Source organism: Notechis scutatus, chromosome 3 (assembly GCF_049901735.1).
Source record: "Notechis scutatus isolate UNSWTSFEM ecotype Mainland chromosome 3, rNotScu1.2, whole genome shotgun sequence".
Classification (NCBI taxonomy): domain Eukaryota; kingdom Metazoa; phylum Chordata; class Lepidosauria; order Squamata; family Elapidae; genus Notechis; species Notechis scutatus.
The window spans coordinates 79,518,364-79,536,157 of NC_142011.1; the positions used below are offsets into that span (position 1 = coordinate 79,518,364).

Sequence of the window (17,794 nt, forward strand, 5' to 3'; positions counted from 1 at the left end):
CACGAAGCAACCAGCCATAAGTTGAAGACTAACTGTAATATTCAGGAGGTCGGTTAAAATGCCACTCTTCTGCAGAGCCTTGAAGAATAAGTATTTCAGTTTGTCCAAATTTTGAATGTGTTGTCCCATGAGTTTTATGAGAGGCTTTGGGTTAAACTACTATTTTTTTCCTGATAAAATTATTCTGAAGGTAAGGCATTACTGAATATTCACTAATTGTAAGCTGCTTAAAGTCTACAACTGAAATGGCATAACGTGTTTTGCAAACCCGTTGATAAACCAAGTATTAAATCCGTGTTTACATCTGAACATTAACAAAACAAAATAAAACAAACCTACCCCACTGTGTTGTTTTGAATAAAAATCAATTCACTGAGCGGAAGCAAGAATGAGGAGTGGTAGAGAGAGCGATAGCCAGAGATATTTTGCTTTCTGGGGTGGAAGATAATAAAGTCACATCCCCTTCAACTCTACACAGAGAAACCAACTAGACTGAATCTATTCCTTGGTAATCATTATCTAAACTGCTGCATTTGTGGCAAGTAATACACTCTAAGTTACCCCCTTAAATACAGGTAGTCCTCGACATACAAACACAATTGAGCCCAACATTCATGTTGCTAAGTGAGACATTTGTTAAGGGAGTTTTGCCCCATTTTATGCCATTTTCTTCCTAGAGTGATTAAATGAATCACAACAGTTATTAGTAACATGGTTGTTAAGTGAATCTGGCTTCCCCGTTGATTGTGCTCGTCAGAAAGTCACAAAAAGCTGGTGAAAAATCATACACGCCCCCCCCCCCTAAAAAATACCCTGGGACACTACAACTGTCATAAGTATAATTTATTTATTTATTTATTTATTTATTTATTTGATTTGCCAATTGTTTACAAGATAATAAGTATAAGTGTATACATAGTTGTAAATACATGAAATGGGTACATATAAGAAAAATAAAAGAATAAGAGAAACAATAGGACAGGGACAGTAGGCACGTTGGTGTGCTTATGCACGCCCCCTACAGACCTCTTAGGAAAGGGGTGAGGTCAATAGTAGACAGTCTAAGGTTAAAGTTTTTGGGGTTTGGGGAAGAGACTACAGAGTCGGGTAGAGTATTCCAGACATTGACCACTCTATTGCTGAAGTCGTATTTCCTGCAATCAAGTTTGGTGCGGTTTACTTTGAGTTTGTATCTATTGTGTGCTCTTGTGTTGTTATGGTTGAAGCTGAAGTATTCATTGACAGGTAGGACATTGCAATGTATGATTTTATATACCATGCTTAAGTCAGACCGAAGACGGCGTAATTCAAGGTTTTCTAGTTCTAGAATTTCAAGTCTGGTGGCGTAAGGTATTCTACAACGAGTAGAAGAGTGGAGAACTCTTCTTGTGAAATATTTCTGGACTTTCTCAATTGTGCTAATATCAGATACGTAATGAGGGTTCCAGACTGATGAACTGTATTCGAGTATTGGTCTAGCAAATGTTTTGTATGCTCTGGTTAGTAGTGTGATATTACCAGAGAAAAAGCTACGTAGGATTAGGTTAACAACTCTTAATGCCTTTTTGGCTATGTAGTTGCAGTGGGCTCTAGCACTTAGATCATTAGAGGTGAGTATTCCAAGGTCCTTTACAGAGCTTGGGTCATCAACAAGATCTTGATTATTCAGCTTGTATTTTATTTTCTGATTTTTTTTTGCCAATATGTAAGACAGAGCATTTATTTGTTGAGATTTGAAGTTGCCATTTGTTTGACCATTCAGATACATAGTCAAGATCTTTTTGTAGGGTAGCAGTATTGTCTGTGGTATTGAACAGCTTTACATCATCAGCGAAGAGAACGCAATTGCTCTTAATATGATCACAGAGGTCGTTTATGTAGAGTATGAAGAGAGTTGGTCCTAGAACACTGCCCTGGGGGACACCACTATTGACAGGTACTGGATTTGATAGGACGCTCCCGATTTTGACCATTTGTTGTCTGTTTGACAGGAATGCTTCTATCCAGTTATTCAGTTGTCCAGAGATACCATAGGATTTTATTTTTAGGAGTAGTTTGTCGTGTACCACTGAATCAAAGGCTTTACAGAAGTCTATGTAGATTGCGTCTATTGCTTTGCCCTGGTCGAGTTGTGTCGTCCATATGTTTTTGCAGTGTAAGAGTTGCAGATTACAGGATAGTTTTTTTCTGAAACCAAATTGTTTATTATAAAGTAATAAATTATAAATTATAAATTATAATTATAAATAATAATAAATTATAAAGTATATTATAAGGTGACCAACCGTCCTCCTTTAGGGATGACAGTCCTCCTTTTGTAAGTTCTGTCCTCCCTCGAAAAGTGTCCTCCTACATGTCCTCCTTTTTGATATTTGAAGACTAATCTGTAAATCGCCGTATTTGGTTTTTTTCTTCAATTTATTTGTGTCCTCCCTTTCATTGTAAAAAAGTTGGTCACCTTAATAAATATGAACCCATTGCCAATCATCTGAATTTTTATCATGTGATAAAAACATGATACAATGGTCAGACAGTGTGAAAAATGGTCATAAGTCACTTTTTCTCATTGCCATTGTAACTTGGAACAGTCACTAAATGAACTGTTGTAAATCGAGGACTTCCTGTACAGTCCAGATTCTGAAAACACAGATTTACCTTTGGACGTAGCAGTTTCCTTTATCCTGGTGATTTCTATAAGTATTAGTATAGCTCCTGTAAACTCTCAACCAGCATAACTGCTTCACTCCCAAGAAATCATTCTCCCTTTTACATATTTCATAATCAGATAAGATTAATATCCTACTTGGGTTTAACTAGAAGAAAGCCTGCAGCAGGCCTCTTATCTGCTAAGCCTTGTTTATAATATCTTTTATATCAAGGACATGTGGATTCCTAAATCCTTGATTGCTTCCGATATAATTGGAAAAGATATCAAAGATGAAAGATTGACAAATGCAGGGTTTGTTGTTCATCCAAACTTTATAAGACTGCACAAAAGAAGAGTAGTCTCTTGAGTTATTTGATCCTTGACTCCTCCCCCTATGGCCTTCAATGCTCCCTCACAGCTTCCAACATTTTAATTAGCTTAATCGTTTTGCCACACTGTGAAAGGTAGTTGGATACCACAATATACTATATGTACATATAATATACAATATGCTATATCAAAAGGGCATTTTGGTTTCTCTTTTCTGTGAGTGCAGTTCATTGTCGTCCTATTGTTTTCTTTATTACTCATTTTTCCTGGTATCATTTTGATGAAAGGTTCCTAAAAAGCTAGGAAAGTGGAAGAGGAAAATTTTGAAACGTGTTTTCCAGCGAGACAATTTTTTAAAAAGTCATGGATATTGGGGGTGGGGCAGCGTGGAGAAAGGCCACAGAAAGAGACTCATGGAAAGGTGTTGGCTGTTGTGATGTAAGGCTGTGCCGCGCTTTGGCTTTGATCTCTAAAAGATCTTTTGAAGGTATGCAGAAATACAAACATAGCAACCAACTGCAACACTACAAACCAAGGTTATCTTTCTGTGGAATCTGGGAAGGGCACAGCTCCTTTAAAGTGATGCTAAAGTCTATGTGACTTCTCTGTCATGTTTGTATACACCGACCCTTTAGGAGAATTTAGGAATGCCAAAGAAGAAAACATGGAGGTATATAAGATAAGATAAGATAAATTTATTGTCATTGTACTCAGAACCTGAGAACAACGAAATAAGGTGCTCTTTCACAACATACAACTGAACAACACCAAAAGACATATACAAATAACAATGTAAAACAAATTGAAACAATTAACAGTTAAAAACTATACAACCAGGATATATATATGTTAAGACCACCAGATTCATAACTCTGCATTTAACCTGACCACAGCACTTGGGTAAAAGCTATGTTTAAATCTACTTGTCCTGGCTTTCAGCACTCTATATCGTCTTCCTGATGGTAGGATCTCAAACAACGAGTGGCCTGGATGTGAAGGGTCTCTCAAGATCTTTTGTGTCTTCCTTCTACATCCCATGTTGTACAAATCCTCCAATGAGGGAAGAGAACATCCACTGATCTTTTGTGCCCTTTTTATCACTCTTTGAAGTGCCCTTTTCTCCGCCTCTGTACAACTCCTAAACCACACACAGAGGCAATAGGATAAAATGCTCTCTATAGAGCTTCGATAAAAGGCAACCAACAGACTCTCTGGCAGTTGTTGTGATCTTAAAAGTCTTAAAAAATACAATCGTTGATGAGCCTTTTTTTCTAGGGCTAAAGTATTTGCCCCCCATGTTAGATCTTGTTTCAGGGTGATACCTAGAAACTTGCATTCTGCCACCTGTTCTACCAAAACACCATCGATGTACAACGGCTGGATATCCGAACTGCTCTTCCTGTAATCCACTATGAATTCCTTCGTCTTATTTACATTAAAAATAAGATTGTTTACTTTGCACCAGAGGGACAACTGATGAACCTCATCCCTATACGCAGACTCATCATTATCAGAAATGAGCCCCATCAACGTTGTATCATCTGCATACTTAATGATCTTATTACTCAGATGAATAGAGGTGCAATCAGACGTATAAATAGTGAATAAAAGTGGACTCAATACACAGCCCTGAGGAGTGCCAGTATTGAGAATCTTCGTAGAAGAGATATGTTCATTCATCCTAACCCTTTGTGAATGATGTGATAAAAAATTCAGAATCCACCAACATATAGAGTCCGGTAGCTTCAGATCTTTAAGCTTAGACATCAATCTGTGGGGTAATATTGTGTTGAAAGCAGAACTAAAATCAACAAATAATATTCTGACATACGTTCCTTTTTTCTCCAAATGAGATAGGGCAGTTTGAAGAACAGTATTGAAAGCATCCTCAGTAGATCTGTTTGTTCTATAAGCAAACTGATAATTGTCAAAGGTAGCAGGAAGGCAAGAAATAATGTATTTCCGAACTAACTGCTCGAAGCACTTCATTATCACAGAAGTCAATGCCACCGGCCTATAGTCATTTAAAGCATTTGCAGGTGACTTCTTAGGTACTGGAACAATAATAGAAGCCTTCAGACAAGTTGGAACAATAGACTGTAGCAAAGAACTATGCACAAAATTATACAGAGCGAGGTAGGTAAAATGAAACTGGCACGTATTTTTTCCCCCTTTTTTTAATAGGACATTAATTTTATTTGATTATGGAATATGTAAAATAAAGGGCAGGATGCTGAGAGAAAGTAGTGGCTTTGGGCATAGCAGAATAACAAGCCCTGAGAAGTTCTCTCTCTCCTTTGCCAAGGTTCCACTCCAGTTCAGCCATGCTGACATTTCCCTTGGATGTTCAAATTTTGAACATCTTGGATGTTCAAATTTTGCAGAAGATTTATTTATTTTATTTATTTATTTATTTGATTTGCCAATTGTTTACAAGATAATAAGTATAAGTGTATACATAGTTGTGAATACATGAAATGGGTACATATAAGAAAAATAAAAGAAGAATAAGAGAAACAATAGGACAGGGACGGTAGGCACGTTGGTGCGCTTATGCACGCCCCCTACAGACCTCTTAGGAAAGGGGTGAGGTCAATAGTAGACAGTCTAAGGTTAAAGTTTTTTGGGGTTTGGGGAAGAAACTACAGAGTCGGGTAGAGTATTCCAGACATTGACCACTCTATTGCTGAAGTCGTATTTCCTGCAATCAAGTTTGGTGCGGTTAACTTTGAGTTTGTATCTATTGTGTGCTCTTGTGTTGTTATGGTTGAAGCTGAAGTATTCATTGACATGTAGGACATTGCAATGTATGATTTTATATACCATGCTTAAATCAGACCGAAGACGCAGGCGTAATTCAAGGTTTTCTAGTTCTAGAATTTCAAGTCTGGTGGCATAAGGTATTCTACAACGAGTAGAGGAGTGGAGAACTCTTCTTGTGAAATATTTCTGGACTTTCTCAATTGTGCTAATATCAGATACGTAATGTGGGTTCCAGACTGATGAACTGTATTTGAGTATTGGTCTAGCAAATGTTTTGTATGCTCTGGTTAGTAGTGTGATATTACCAGAGAAAAAGCTACGTAGGATTAGGTTAACAACTCTTAATGCCTTTTTGGCTATGTAGTTGCAGTGGGCTCTAGCACTTAGATCATTAGAGGTGAGTATTCCAAGGTCCTTTACAGAGCTTGGGTCATCAACAAGATCTTGACTATTCAGCTTGTATTTTATTTTCTGATATTTTTTTTTGCCAATATGTAAGACAGAGCATTTATTTGTTGAGATTTGAAGTTGCCATTTGTTTGACCATTCTGATACATAGTCAAGATCTTTTTGTAGGGTAGCAGTATTGTCTGTGGTATTGAACAGCTTTACATCATCAGCGAAAAGAACGCAATTGCTCTTAATATGATCACAGAGGTCCCCAAACTCTTTGTGGCCCTGGGAAAGAGTGCCGTGTTGCCTCAAAGGAGAGGTGAACCTGTCCATCTTGCATGCCAGGAATGCTACTTTCCTCAAGAAAGCAAGTGAATGGCCCATGATTAAGGTCTGGATTATAGCTTCAGGGGTGGCTTGGACAAAGAACCTGCAACTAGAAGAGGAAGTTGAAACATCTGTAGCCACTAATTGCTGCCTTTGAAGATTCATTCAGAACCTAGGCTATTACAGCAATCAAAACAAGTTGATTCAGGTTTTGCTGATCTAAGCTAAAATGGCAAGCAAGAGCTCAGGCAGTATTTGCCCTATTAGAGATATAAAGAGAGCAGATACATATATTAATGCATTTATTGTTAAAGGAGCTGTTTTTGAAATGCAACCAACCATTTATTTCTCTAAGAATCTAAAGTAAATGGAACTTAATGCTGGTATGACAGATCTGTTTATCACCTATTATGATTTATGAACTATGGAAGAAAAATGAATTATCCATATCTGGGAAATAAGTAGGTCCAGGTTTTAAGAAGTGTTAAATATTCTTATGATTTAAAGAGGAAGTTAATTGATCAGAAAATTCTTTTTGTCTACTGGACTCTCTAGAGCTGTTTCTCAACTTTGGCAATTTGAAGATGTGAGAACGTCTAGACCCAGAATTGACCAGTCAGCATATATTATTGTTGCTGGATTGTTTTTTATTCTTGTCTGATAATTTCCTAATAATAAAATAGGTGCAGTGACAAACCCTCCAGCTATCAATTATAAAAGGCCAAGCTGCTTGGATCTGCACATGGACTATGCTAATATATTACAACATTCTAGGTTCTTGGGAAGCATTCCACGAGTAGGAAGGCTAATACCAGCTAAAGAGCTGGCGGCTGTGATTTCACATTCTTGTGTACATAATGACAGTAATGTGACAAACCATAATAATACCTAGTTAGCAGCTACAAAAAGATCACGTAGACCACACAACAAAACATATAAAGTAGCAATAATGGTGCTTTGGAATATCTGCAAGGAATATTATCTGCTTGCAAGCAAGAACTGGTGTGACCACAAAATAGGCAAAGTAATAAAAAAATGAAGAAGTTAGAATGTCCTGGGACTTTAGAATTCAAACAGAGAAGCACCTGCCACATAACATCCTAGACTTAATAAGGGTTGATAAGACAAAATAAGGGTTGAAGAAAGACAAAAAAGTATGGATAATGGACTTCATTTGTAGTACCTGGAGACAGCAAAACAGAAGAGCTGAAGAAAAAACACAAAAGACAAAGATGTGCAAATAGAAGAAGAATGATCTGTGGCAAAAGAAAACAAAAGTACCAATAGTAATAGATGCCTTAGGTGCAATTCATCTGGAACACCACTTGAACACCATCAGCATTGACAAAATCATCACCAGTCAATTGCAAAAGGCAGCTTTACTTAGAATATCTTACATGTAAAATATCTTTCACCCTATCAAAAACAACATTTCTCTATCCCAGGTCCTTGGAAAGAACTCGATATATGAGTAAAATCTAAACATTTGGCTGACTAAGCGACCAAAACCATAATAATAATTTAAAAGGTATACTTTAACCCCCCATATAACCACCAAGTATATTGCAATAATGACAAAGCAGACTATTATAATTACTAAAAGACTGGTTATTAATTAACCAGTTAATTAAATGATTATAAATCCAAAGACTATTCTGTGCTTGTAGAACATTGTATGTCACTGGAAATGTATTTTTTTCATAAGTGAATGTGAAATGTAGAAGACATTTAACAGAATTCTTCCTTCTTGTTGTTTATACACATTTATAATAGAGACCTGAATTTTGCTGACCAAATTGCCTTGTTTTGGTTAAAGAGAAGAATTCATTTTATGTCTAGACTTGACATAATGTCCTTGTTGCTGCTGGAACTTTCCCTCTTCTGCTGGATTACCTGTGAATTTGGGCAAATTATAATCTGTTGTCTACAATACATTAGCTGAACTTTCAAAATCTAGATAACTACAAGATGGCAGCAGAATTGGAGTTTCCTATCACCTTTGATGCTGTCTGGTGATAGCCTGGATGTTACTTCTCAGATAGCCCAACCTAAGTACCACTAACAATGTTTCAGCATTCCTGAGTCACTAATTCTGCTAACCCACAATTTGTGTAATGACATCTAGTTCACCTAGCTTTTCACCATACACAAACATAATTCATGGTTTACAGATGCTATGACAGGGTTCAATCAACATATTATCTCAGAACAAACCATTTTTATACAGTATATTACCAGATTTCATGAACTAATCAGTTGACAGAATGCTAAATGTTGGTCAAGGAAATGGGGGAAATTTATCATGTTGGATTATTACATAATCTCATTTTGGCAGAAAGAATGTTCCATAAAGGGAGGGGGGGAGTACAGCAGAAAAAGCCCCTAAGATTGCCAAAGGAAGCTTCCTAGCCAATGGGATCCACACCATGCCCTCTTTGTTGGATCTGGTGGAATAGCCATCAAGGAGAGGCAGTTTCTCAAATAACCAATCTTATGCCATGTTTTATTTTAAATGTCAAAAACAGCACCTTGAATTGGACTTAGAAACAGACTCATAACCAATGCAGCTCATGGACCAGAGGAATAATGTATGTTCTGTTAGAAACATACGTAACCACCCACACTGTTATATTCTGCATCAGCTAAAACTTTTGGATAATCTTCAAGGGCAGCCCCATAGAACGTACATTGCAGTAGTCCAACCAGGATGTGAGTACAGCATGAGTGACTGTGAGTAGAGCCCTTTGATCTAGGAAAGGGTGCAACCAACACGCAATAGGAAGTGGAGCAAAGGCCCTTCTAGCCATGGCTGCCACCTGCTTCTCAAGTAGGAATTATGAGTATAAGAGAACCCCTAGATTGCACACAAGGTCTATTTGGGACAAAGAATTCACCCATCCAGCACCAAAAGTAGCACTGTCCCAGAACCAAAACCACTCAGTCTTGCCAGGATTCAGTGGAAGCTTGACCCATAGCTTCCAGGCACTAGGATAAGACATTAAGAGAATCGCTTAATTTGCCAGCCATATAAATGTATAATTGGATATTGTCTGCCTATTGATGATACCTCACCCCATGGCAATGGACAAGATCACCCAATGGCATGTAGATTTTAAATAGGAGCATAGAGAGAGCACCATCCCTTGCACATCCCTTACACAATAAGGGCTGAGGGCAAGATTTCTCCCCTTCCCCATAACACCACAGATTGGAATTGATCCGAAAAAAAGAAAGTGATACTATGCTGCCTACCCCCAATCCTCTGAGTTGATCCAGAATGATATTATGGTGAATGGTGTCGAAAGCTGCTGAGAGGTCAAGTAAGGTGAGGGTGGACGCACAACCACCATCCTGCCTTCACCAGAGATCATCCACAAGTGCGAACAGTCAGGGGTGGGTTTCAAATTTTTTAACAAACGGTTCTGTGAGTGTGGCTTAGTTGGTGGGCATGGCTTGGTGGTCATGTGACTGGTTAGCCGTGACTAACTCAACATCACTCACATTGAGGCACGCATCTCCTAGCCTGGCCTCTCATGACTGGGGATGCTGCAACGAAAGTGTGAAAAATGGTCATAAGTCACTTTTTTCAGTGCCATTGTAACTTTGAATGGTCACTCCACACAAGCAAAGTACCAACAAAGGAGCGGGAAAAAACTCCAGAGACATTCCTGAGAAAAGAAGTCTAGTCCTGCCAAGAACGTAATAAGGGTTAATGGAGAGGCAGTTTCTGTAAGCAACACCAGAATGTTTCCTTCCTGCCTTCCTTATAGGATTAGGCCAGTAATTTCTTCTAACAACCGGTTCTCCGAACTGCTTAGAATGTTAACAACCAGTTTTAGCGAATAGGTGCGAACTGGTAAAATCCCACCCCTGCGACCAGTGCCATGCCCATTCCAAACCCAGGTCTGAATCCTGACAGAAAAGGATCCAGATAATGCACTCCACCCAAGGCCCTCTGAAACTATTGTGCACCAGCTTCTCAACTACCTTCCCTCAAAAGAGGAGAAGGTTTTTTTTTTTAATATAACATACACATGAACAAACATTCATACCACAGAAGCCCAAAAAGGACATTTTTCTTCAAGAGGTGGTATTCAGCAAGTTCTGACCAGTTCTGGAGAACCGGTAGCAGAAATTTTGAGTAGTTTGGAAAACTGGTAGCGGAAATTTTGAATAGTTCAGAATACCACCTCTGACTGGCCCCGCCCCCATCTATTCTCTGCCTCCCAAATCCCAGCTGATTGGCTGGGTTTTCTTTTGTTGCCCTGAGCAGGACAACGGAGCTGGAAAGCAGATTAGTGGGGTGGAGAGGGAATGGAGCTTTTGCAGTAACCTTCCCCCAGGAGTGGGGTGGGAATGGAAATTTTACAGTATCCTTCCCCTGCCATGCGCACCAAGCCATGCCATGCTCGTCAAGCCACGCCCACAGAACCGGTAGTAAAAAAAATTCAATTCCACTACTGTTTTTATTGAACAGAGATAACAATGTTTAACATTCATAGTGTTTGGTTTTATTTGGCCTATAACTGTCAGGGAGTACTATGCCATCCGTTTCCATTTTTATGAAATAAATTATGTTTTCTATCTGAAGTCAGTGGTATATAATCCTGAGTACATATAATTAGTCACTACAGATATCTTAGTTGTGATGACCCAGAGTGTATCAAAAATATAACAAAAACCAAAATGTAAATAAAGGTCCTTTAATGTCTTCAATTTGGCTTCGCTGTTTAATTGTTCACAGTTGAAGATTAAACTATTTCCAAAATAACATTCCAAACAAAAGAAATACAATTCAAATTCAAAGAGCAGATAACGAAGCAAAAACCAAAAACAAACCACACTGAAGAAAGTTCCATGACAAATCAGGATAATTACAAACTTCAGGAAAATAACCAGGTACAGTCAGTTGGAAGAACACCAACCAAGATAAACCTCATCCAGGAAAAACACTCATCCAAGAATAAAATACAAATTTGCCTCCAGAGTTTGTTAGCACACAGGTCCAACCTGCAACTCATGAAGAGGATCATCGCCCCCTCCTCCCGAGTAGATCACATTTTTCCCTGATCCTATCCTCCCTGCGTGCCCTAGTATGGATAGGGGATGGGCCTGGGTCTTCCTCTGACTGCTCAGCTGACCTCTGCCCTTTGTCAGAGTCAGTCTCCACCAGGGGCATGACATTAGTATCATTTGGCTGTTAATGAAAATATCATTGCAGGACAAGATAATCAGCCCCTGTCATGTACATCATTTTCAGAGAAGCACTGAGCAGATGAGTGCTTAATAGAGAAACTGCAAACAATAAATAACTGAAAATAGCTGTAATTCAAAATGCCTAATTTTTTTCTCTGCTGAACTTATTTAAAAACCAAGAATCTAGAACAAATGATGTTTAACTTTCAGTGGCTTTAGCAAAACACTTAGAAGATATTATGTGATAGTGATCTGAGTGAAAAGTAATAAAATATATGTGGTTTCAGTCACAAAATATATTCAGAAGCATCAAAGAATATGGGTCCAGAATAAATTCCCTGATTTGATAAGGGAAGCAAGAATCTTCTAAAAAAGAATTATTTTTAATTTTCTTATACACATTGCTAATCCTATGGAAATAACATCAATTAAAATAATCCTGTATTTCATCCTAATAGCAACATGCTCAGCAACTGGTTTTATTGTAAGAATAATTACATCCCACATTTTATATGGTACGATCTTTTTTCTCTTCATATATTAATAGTATTAATAATATCAATACCTCTTTCATAGGTAAAACAACTTTTCTTCAGGAATTATTTTAGAAATGTAAGCTGCACCTTTATTTTTTTTTAGATTTTCCAATTGGTTATTGTTATCTTCATGCCATTTGTAATTATGAAATTAAAATTCAGTTAAAATGTTATTTTAAAAAATGATCCAATGTAGAAATCTAAATATTATACAAATGGTTTTACGGTGAAAAAGACTGTGAATTTTATCTCAGAGATTTCCCTGAAACTTGAAAGACAGTATTTCAAAACAGGTGGGTCATAATAATAGCTTAAAAATTACTAGGCTTGCTCAAGGATTTTGTTCAGTCTGTATTTCAAAGTAATCCAACCAGATCTATACCATCTGAAATAATCAGCAAATAGAAACACAGAATGTATACAAGTACGATAGAATGCTATATAAAAATAGGTTTACATTTTGACAAAATAGGTATTTAATAAATTGCAGGTTAATGTGAAATACAGGATTGTAATGGGGACTTATAGCTAAGCATATTTGAGTGGACTCTTTCAACCTTCTTCCAAAATTTCTTCTATGAAAATTTTACTCATTGAAGAGCACAAATTACATTTTTGTATTTCTGGGTGTCTGGTGCTATAGGATTTGTAAATGGAAAGCTGTCTTGAAATAACATCTTACATTTAGAATTACTCCTTGCTTGCTTACTTGTTTGTTATTCCTATTTTATAATCTATGTAGTTTCCCCAGGCATTTTTACATTCAATGGGTTTGGAATTAAGATGCTATTGGTTTAGGACAATTCCAGAAATGTATAGAAATTTAACTCTACACTTAGATCTACTCAAGTTGTCTACAGCATAAGGAGAATAAGAAGAAGATATGAATGTAGACTTACAGTAACTGGACATTCAGTAGGTCTCTGCATTTTTGACTCTTGGAGATGACGCAGAGAAGAACTCAGACCTACAGCTGGCTGCAAACTGTTGCTGCGAGTGCTTTATACAAACTGTCATCTTCATAATATGTGGAGGTGGAGCAATGATTGAGGGGTTGGTCTAACATATGTCAGTACTACAGAGTTTACTCAGTGGTAGAACTGCATGTTTTCCTGCCTCAGGCAGAAATGTTAATAAAGGAAAATATGCAAGACAACAAAGGAATTACTTACGCAATGGAACAAATTCACTTGTATTTGAACAATGGAAGTTTTCTATCAATATCCCAATATTAAACAACTCATGCCCCATTGGGTGATCCTTTCACAGTTATTTCCTTACCAAATTCTTCAATGCCTTCTACAGTGACCTAATTTCTAATGTGCTACCTGGGATACATTCAGAGCTGTACCCGCCTTAAAAATAGCTCATATTGAACGGTGGAGCATGGTCAAACATTAGCATAGGAAATGTTTTGTATTATCTGCTTTATGATATTTTTTATGCCATAAAATTTTATAAAATTGCCAAATTTCAATTCCACAGGAGTCAGAGTTCTCAGACTCAGCTTTTGGATGCATTCGATAAGTTGGCATACCTTGGTTCAAAAACTGTTACTCTATGATGAACCATTTCACCCAGTTAAAGGTTACAGGAATGGAAGTTTTAGTGATATATAGAGTATTGTGGGCCCAATTGGCAAAGGAAAGTTCAAAACCAGGGGTAGGATTCTACCGGTTCGGATCAGTTCTATAGAACCGGTTGTTATGATTCTGCGCAGTTTGGAGAACCAGCAAATCTTGCCCCTGGCTGGCCCTGCCCCTCTCCACCCTCCCCTCCCTGCCCAGTCAGTCCTTATCGCGCATGCGCAACATTGCACACATGCCTGATATCACTGACTGCATTCTTTCCCGCCCAGTCACTCCTTAAGGTATTTCTTTTTCCCTCTCCCAATGATCAGCTGTTCCTATGATCAGCTTTGCTGGGATTCCCCTCACTGTGTTACTGCTTCATCCAGGAGGCTTTCCTGAGGCCCATGAAGGCAAAAAACGGAGGGGGTCTTACAGCGCCCCCCCCGCCCCCTCCATTTTTCCCTTCCTGGGCCCCAGGGAAGCCTTCTGGGAGCAAAAACACTCCCCAGGAGGCTTCCCTGAGGCCCAGAAGGCCCCCAGAATGGGGGATGCTGCCAAAAAAAGAAAGCCATGCCCACCCAGTCACATGGCCATATCTACCTAGTCACACCCACCTATCCACGCCCACAGAACCAGTTGTTACAAAATTTGAATCCCACCCCTGCTCAAGATGTATTGATTGAAAACATACAGAAGAAGCCTTCATTCTGCAGCGGATAGACAATGGCTAGAATGATTATGATGATGAGATTTGGTAGATTTATGGTGATAGGACTTCAGAGATGATGTTGAAGATGATGATGTTGGCTTAAAATGTAAAGGCATTCAATTTAACATGAATTTGTAATATGCATCCAGACCAGAGATTGAATGTGTTTAAGCTGCCTTAATAATTTTGATCTACACTGCATAATAAAGTTGGCTCAGTTAGCAGGAAAGTAATAGTATGATGCCATCAGTATTGATGGGACCTAATTTATGAAGATAGGTTCCTCCCCAAATCAGGGTAGGGAAAACAAGATAATAAGAAAATAGACATAAGAATAGATTGGGGAGAATATGCATTTATTTCAATGCCTACTTCCGTTAGTATGGGGATTCAGAGTTTCCTGGGAGTTGTGAATTTTTAAGAGAGAAAACAGGAAAAGAAGGTAAAAAGAAGGAAGGAAGGAAGGAAGGAAGGAAGGAAGGAAGGAAGGAAGGAAGGAAGGAAGGAAGGAAGGAAGAAAGAAAGAAAGAAAGAAGAAAGAAAGAAAGAAAGAAAGAAAGAAAGAAAGAAAGAAAGAAAGAAAGAAAGAAAGAAAGAAAGAAAGAAAGAAAATTTTGCATCTTGCAATTGTTCTGGGCAGTAATTCCAAACATAAATGATGTCAACAAAAAAAGACCGAAGCAGTAGACATTGCAAGAACATTAGAAATAATCTTTAAATTACAATAATTTTAAGTTATGAGTCAATGTTATAAGAGTGAATGCAGTGGCCCGTCACTTCTCAACAAAAGAATTTAAAAGTTTAGCTTTTTTTCTGCATTAACCGCAGCATGCCAAAATCTCAACATGGACTAATTATGATTAATGTTTACAAAGCTGGCATGTTTTTTTATTAATCACATCTGAGATGAAACAATATAATTATCAAGTGTAGTTATTATATATTATTATATTATAATAATATTATATATTAATATTTGATAAAGAGCAAATAATTCTGATCTGTCAACCACACTAGAGGAGGAGAAAAGAAGAGATTGTGAATGCTGATGTGAATCAGGTCAGAGACAGGTTTAAAACATGTTTCTCAGTGCAACCATCAGCAAACTTTTATTTAATCACCAGAGACCAGGCAAAATTATTTCAGGAAATCTATTTGGCATACACGTTGCTGTCAATTATCTATTACACTGTTTCAAATTAATCATTTTTTTAAATATAGTGGCACACTGAGAGAAGGATGCAATAGATACAAACTCAAAGTAAACCGCTCCAAACTCGATTGCAGAAAATACGACTCCAGCAACTCCAGAGTGGTCAATGCCTGGAACTCATTACTTGACTCTGTTGTTATATCCTCAAAGCCCCAAACTTTAAACTGTCTACCGTGGATCTCACCCCATTCCTAAGAGGTCTGTAAAGGGGTGTGCATAAGCGCAACAGTGTGCCTACCGTCCCTGTCCTACTGTTCCCATTTATTCGTACTCATTTATTATGTATATATACTTATACCTGTTTATACTTATATGTTTTATGTTATGTTCTTACTTTGTATTTGTTTCCTCATACATGCTTGACAAACTAAATAAAATAATAAATAAATAAATAAGGGCAGAGATTGAATACTGGGCCACAGTAATATTGTTTTCGAATTCCAGGGCAACTTTAATTGTGAGTATACAAGTGTTAGTAAATTATTTCAAAAACCTTTTTTAAGAAGTCATTACTGTATTGATTTCCTACAATACAATGAGCAGGAAACAAACTCAACTGCGGATGTGTGTCTACCTCTTCCTATCAGTCCATCCTTACTGTCAAATGGAGCTGAGGACAGAGACTTATTGCTATATTCAACAGCCACTGCTGTATTCAAGTCACCCCAAGAGTACTGGCTGAGGGCTCCACAGAGCCCTCAGTGCTAAACAGCATTTGTTTCAAAACTCATTATTTGGTCAGTGTTGCTCTGCATGTTTTGAAAAACCCATGACTAAAGGTATTGTTTTTCCCCCCCAGATGTTCAAAAAAGAAATCACATTTTATTAATATAATCCTATCAGAAAATGAGAACAAGAAAATGGGGGAGGGGTAAATAAAATGCCGCGCCTAAGCAAATCTTAGTTATCTATATGAAGAATTACACCATGAGAATTGTTTGCTTCTGTTGGTGCATCCCAACAAGTTCTACCACCTTTTCTGGTTGCAAACTGGCAAAAAGTAGAAGGACACTGTTGTCATTATACCTCCTCCCTGCCTTTTCTGTTAATAAGAAGAAAGAATCAGTTACAGAAATTAGTTGTTGCAATGATTCATTGGATGTTTTTGAATCAGAAAACTGCAAAAGCATCTGAACTGTAGCTTTGAGAAATAAGGCTGCCTTAGCTTGATGTCATAGTTTTCTTGATGTGACTGCTTTCAATCAACATTTTTAAAATGCATATGCCCCAAAGAAAGACAAGAGACAGGATTAAGAACAGTAATGCTGATTGAAATTAAGATAATTTAATTATAGGGTGATTGGCACATCATTTTCAGACTAGATTAATATTTCAGAAGAATATTGGCAAACCAATCCAACTGAGTAATTATTTGACATGAATTCAAGATTGCAACAAGGTATTGTTGCCAGCACATGCTACCATATTGCCAACTTTCCGTCTCCATGTCTGTATGTCTTGATTCTAACTATTTAGAATAATATATACAAAAAAATCTTTGAAGAAAAAAATAAATGGACTAACTGTTAGCATATGTGGGATTTTGGTTGAAGAATTGTGTATTTAATATTGTAAATGATGAGAGGAAATTGCACATTTATCTAATAATTTGTTAGGTAGCTACAGTATGTAATATGTTTTTGATAAAGTTGCATAGAGTTGCATAGAGCACTTGGTTAGTGTGGGCTGTTTTTCATTAGACTTGTGTTTCTAGTTTGCCATCAGTTCCTCTGCTGATGCAAATATCCAGGAGGGGTAATGTATTGTGGTTTTCTTCTTCCCTTGTGAATTTAATTTATTTGAAATGTTGTTAATTGTACCTTATTTTACAGTGGCCAACCAGATGTAGACTGTAAACTTGTATATAGTTAATAGCAATCAACTGCATGAATTCTCACTTAAAAACATTAATAGCCATAAACAGGTGTATACTATTTAATTGTCTTTTGGAGCAATACCTCTTAGTGGTCATCCAGGAATTGAATTTCACTGAAGGCATGGTGTTCTGTGAAGTATTATTTAGTTTCTTTCACTGAACCATCTGTGAAAAATATCGATGCATTTCTCAATACCATAACATGTGTTTAAAGAGCTCCTTAACCATACTTC

The 17,794-nt window shown here is 37.4% G+C and overlaps 1 protein-coding gene across 1 annotated transcript in view; it reads right to left on the reverse strand.

Moving 5' to 3' along the window:
• The window catches only part of LOC113419174 (uricase-like), a 51,300-nt gene extending 38,140 nt beyond the window's left edge, over positions 1-13,160 (reverse strand). The window contains exon 1 of the mRNA XM_087960540.1: positions 13,092-13,160. Within this exon, the coding sequence (XP_087816666.1) occupies positions 13,092-13,121 (30 nt within the window). The 5' untranslated portion in view covers positions 13,122-13,160. The remainder of the gene's footprint in view (positions 1-13,091) is intronic.
• Between the last annotated feature and the right edge of the window lie 4,634 nt (positions 13,161-17,794).